Source organism: Drosophila teissieri, chromosome X (genome assembly GCF_016746235.2).
Source record: "Drosophila teissieri strain GT53w chromosome X, Prin_Dtei_1.1, whole genome shotgun sequence".
Classification (NCBI taxonomy): domain Eukaryota; kingdom Metazoa; phylum Arthropoda; class Insecta; order Diptera; family Drosophilidae; genus Drosophila; species Drosophila teissieri.
In genome coordinates, this window is record NC_053034.1 from 10,992,647 (window position 1) to 10,997,526 (window position 4,880).

The 4,880-nt window shown below is 47.5% G+C and overlaps 1 protein-coding gene across 2 annotated transcripts; it reads left to right on the forward strand.

Annotated features, from left to right (window-relative positions):
* The first annotated feature begins 71 nt into the window (after window positions 1-71).
* Window positions 72-2,215, forward strand: LOC122624383. 2 transcript variants are annotated; one of them, XM_043803893.1, is made up of 5 exons: window positions 72-485; window positions 541-933; window positions 1,025-1,506; window positions 1,564-1,709; window positions 1,783-2,215. In XM_043803893.1, exons 1-5 carry the CDS (start codon window positions 183-185, stop codon window positions 2,085-2,087), a joined length of 1,629 nt encoding a protein of 542 aa, XP_043659828.1. In that variant the 5' UTR covers window positions 72-182; the 3' UTR covers window positions 2,088-2,215. The 2 variants fall into 2 exon arrangements, with proteins under 2 accessions (XP_043659828.1, XP_043659829.1); XM_043803894.1 differs by having other exon boundaries at window positions 355-481; window positions 1,783-2,214.
* Window positions 2,216-4,880: the final 2,665 nt, after the last annotated feature.

The window sequence follows — 4,880 nt, forward strand, 5'->3', positions numbered from 1 at the left end:
GCAAAATCGAAAGCTGTTAATAATAGTTTTCCACAGATCTCTACACTATTTCCCCATCATGATGGCTTAGCTCCACCAGTTAAACTCACACTTTTGTTCACTGGCTTCACTTGGTAACTTGCCAAATTTCAGTTGGCCCAAATTAGCGTTTTTCCCGAAATTAGCCGTATAAAAAATTCAATATGTCATGGACGAGTGGCCTGTACAAGTCCCTGCTCCTGCGGAGCCAGCAATCGCTGGTGCGTCCGGATCTCGCCCTCCTGGACCTGCAAATATCCAAGCGGACCATTGAGACGATGATCGCTTACCAACGGGATTCCAATTGCAGTTCCAGTCTTTCACGCACCGCCGACATCGTTGCCAGGAAGTGCGACGAGCTCTACAATGCCAACGAATTCGAGAATGCCCTAACCACGCTCTATACGGACGGACGTCCCTTCAGCGGACAGTTCGCCCACGGGCGCTTCGAGATGATTAAGCAGCGGGTGAGTGTATCATATTTCGATCGATTTTTGTTTAAAGAAATATCACTTACCCTAGAGCCTCGCCGTTTTCGAAGACACCTTGGGCGAATCGCTGCGTCCCTTCATGCAGCAGCACAGCGGTGTCCTGGAGCAAATCAGCCGCCGGCAAAAGGAGCTGGCCGCCCACGTGGCCCGCCCACTCTGGAAGACGCTGCGCGACCGGCGGCAGTGCGACGTCCAGAGTGTCCTGGTCAAGGAGCGGCCGCAGTTGACCTGCCTGGAAAAGGCGCGTCGGCGGGCGAGTGAGAGCCTGTACAACTACAACTACTTGGGTCGCAGCGCCGTCGATGTGGCGCTGCTGCGTCAACTGCGCAGCGACCGCAACTTCCTCAATCCCCTCCGGCTGATCACCACGCCCCCCCTGCGCCAGCTGGCCGAGGAGCGGTTCACGATTGTGCGCCGCTTTATGGTGAGTCCAATGCGGGGAAAAGCACCCAACCCCACTTCTTACTTACTCGTACTTGCTTAAGTCACTTGCTTGCCCTCTTGAATTCACTTAGAAAATGCTTCAAGCGCGGAATCCGATGTACAACCGGCGGTACGTGCGCCAGCGGCACGGCCGGATTGCGGGGGACGGGGGGGAGCGGCGCCGGTGGCAGGAGAGGCACCTGTTCCACGCGCAATACCAGACGCGACGCGACTGCATGCGGATGCTGCACGAGGTGCACCGGCGGCGGCGCGAGGGCGATGTGGAGAAGCTGTCCGACTACGTGGAGGACATCATGTCGGGATTCATAGAGTATAAGACGCAGCGCACGCTGCCCTGGAAGTGGGAGTTCATCAACGACGTCTACAATACCCTGGCACTGGCCCACTGCGACAAGTGCACGGTGCCCGCCCATGTGGACTTTCTGCAGGCCCAGAATCGACCCATTCTGTATCTGCTGCGGACGGAGAAGCTGCGCGACATGAGCGTACGGTTCGGGGGAGCCAACATCTATGTGGAGATCGAGAAGGAGGATGAGCGGCACAGCCGAATGAAGTGAGTTTATATATATAATTATTTAGGCATATAAATGAAATATTTCTGATTCCTCAGCCAGAAGCGGGAGCAACTGGAGAACCGCCTGCGTCACTCCCGCTTTCCCATCGAACGATCCTACTTGTTTTTCGAGATCGCGCGCTGCCACTTCAAGGAGTCGCGATTCGACAAGTGCCTCGTGGTGGCCCGCAAGGCCTTCAACGGTGGGTTATGCCCCTTAACCCCTTGTGGCACCTCCTTTAACCCCCTTTAACATCCTTTTTAACATCCATGCAGAGGCGCGCAGCTGCAACTGTCTGATCTGGCGGTTCAACAGCATCTTCCTGGGCTGCCAGGTGCACGCCGTGCTCAATCGCTTCGAGCGGCTGAAGGAGTCGCTGGCGCGGGCGAGCCAGCTGGCCAGCGAGCTGCAGGCGCCCAAACTGGTGGCCTATATAGCCATCTGCATCAACGTGAACAACTACGATCTGGCATTCCAGCGGATGCGGCAGTCGGATGTGGCCAGGCGAAAGTCCCGCCGACGAAGTCCCATCAGCACAATGACATCGAACAGTTCGCAGGGATCGCAAAGTAGCACATAGCGTAGTTATTTTATTCACTAAACTAGTTGCTCTTGGCTCTCCATTTCACTTTAACCCGGTGGAATTTAAAGCTAAGAGCAACAAGTTGCAGGTAACTTAGGAACAAGTTTTTACCATTACCGAATCTTACCATTTGATCTACTTTTTTTTTAGAAATAAATGTTGAGCAATGGTTGCAAGTCCATTAAAGATAATTTTCGAGAGAAATGCATTGCTATGATATCTTTTTTGCTCAATTCGGTTATAAATAACAAAATTTAAAATTTATGAAACCGGGTTAAGTGCGAATTCTCCCACGCCAATAGGCGAAAACAAAAGTGTTGGATTTTCACAGCATTTAGTGTTGGCCCCAAATGTTGCAATGGCTAAATTAGTAAGCGAAGCGCGGGAAAAAGAAATATAACAAAAATAGTAGTAAGAAAGAAAATACAATGAAAGGGGAGCCATTAGGGCCGTGAAAAACAATAGCCCCCCATAATCGGGCAATATTATATAACACTTAAATGCCAGCAGCTGAAATTATTTAATGATGTTGTTACCTTCCTCGTCTGCCTTTCGTGGCTTTGCTGGCGATTATACGACAATTATTACAATATTTATTTAAAGTTGTACCCGCTACTCGCAGAGTTGAAGGGTATGCTAGATTCGTTGAGCAGAATGTAACAGCTAATATAATATGTATAATTTCTTGATCATAACCAATAGCGGAGTCAATTTGTGGCTTAATTTTTTAGTTTTATTACTATTATTGCCAATTTCTTTCGGTACAAGATTGTTAAACTTCCAGTTTCGCACTCCCACTAGCTGAGTAATGGGTATCTGATAGTCGAGGAAATCGCTTGCAACCTTCTCTCTTGTTTTAATTGCTTTTATTTTTCACACCGCTCGCAAATGCCTTTTTTTTGTTATCGTAGTTTTTTGACTAAATATTTTTTTCACTTGTACTTCTTCTATTTTTTTGTGTACAACTTTGCATAAGCAACTTGGTAGGGTGGGGTTTTCAGGGGGAGGGGGGGATAGCGGCTATTACTCTTCATTTGTATGCCAGCGGGAGTGTGGGTGTCCGCTGATTTTTTTTATTTTGGTTTATTTCGGTTCGCTTTTTGCGGAAAGAAAGTTAGCTGACAAAAAAAAAGAAAAATGAAAAAAGTGAACTGGACATGGGGCAGCCGCCAATTAAATGTTTTGCTTTTGGCGCTTTATCGTTTTTGGCAATAGCGCAACAAGCCATGCGAAGTGTCGTCGAAATGCGACCGAAAACAATAAATAAGCACGAAACAAGCAAAGTCGAGCAAAAAGCGAGCCAACAGCTGCATTTCAATTGAATTTCCAGGCAGTGGGTCCGAAATTCGCCGCTCCAATGGGAGAAATTGCAGCTATTAGGGGCAATCTTGTTCGCAAAGTTTGTAACAAGTGAGGGAATTTGGAAGTTTAATCAAAGTTGCTAAACTGCAACTAGTGCTGGAGTTGCTTGTATTAACTAATATGCGCAACTTCAAATATATTGGTTGGGCAAACTTATAATTATGAATGGAGAATCCATTTTGCAACTATTTTAATTATTAAAAAATTTGTACTGTAATTTTTTTTAGTTATATAATGCTTTAGTTATATAATGCTCAAAACTAATGACAAAGCTTCTTCTTTACACCAAACTTGCATAATATTACAATTAGTGTTAATCAAGTTTATTTTTCACTTACACAGTGCTCCTAATTGCAGATACTTTCCTTGTTTCGCAAGCAGCGAGCTGAGTGAGTGGAGCCGCACTTGTTGCTATGTGACCTGTGACCCGCCGCCACCTGCAGCCAATTAGGTAGCACTCATACGCCCTGTTGCATGCATAAACGGCACTGCAAATCAAAGTCGAGGTGCGGGCCAAATGGACGGAGGCGGACGGAGAACTAGGAGGGAACTACTTCTGCGGATTAAGCTCAGACTGCAGTGCACTGCAAGAAAAGGATTGCATTCGTAAACACAAAAGAAAAGTATTTATAAATGCGTTAATAAAACTATGACACTATAGCAAGATCATTAGATATTTAACTTAAAATCATTTTAAATTTTCAATATATATATGAAAAATCATGTACATTCGTCCAGTGTATGTGCATAAAAAACTCATATGCTCAGGTGTCACTGGCTCGTGCAGGCGCAAATTGAGTTCACCTGAACGTTGACTTTGTGTCAACTGATAACACACGCAGATGGCAGATGGCAACGGAAGGCGCCTGCGGGTGTGAAGGACAACAAGGACACGGCCGACTGGCCGCTAAATACGGCCAAATACGGACACTACAGTAATTAGCCGGAATTTGCCGGCACGGAGTGGTGGTGGTCAGGTGTCGACTTGATCCAGAAGACAGGCCTCCAGTGGACGCCTCGAAACAGAGGTGCTCGCAAAATGACATCCTAACATGAGTACGAGTATATTCTGACTTGCTGGACAATAGAATAAATACAGAAATATACAAATTTAATCACAATAAAATGTTTAATTTAATGGATTAATACTTAGTCGCGCTCAAGTAAACTGCCCTCGTGTGTGTGCCCAAACAGCGGGATATCCTGCCACGACTGTGTCGTGGATGCTGCCTGGCTGCCTTGCTGCCTGCTTGCATCCTTGTGGCGGGGCACTCGCCACTCGGAGATCCGAGATCCGAGTGCTCGGAGCCGAGTTGTACGAAGTGCACGGCTTGGGCTTCGGGCAGCATTTCCATGTGGCTGTGGCGGCCACCAGTCGCCGGATGGGCGCCTCAGTTCGCTTTTGTGTCGCCTTGTGGCAGGTCGCCT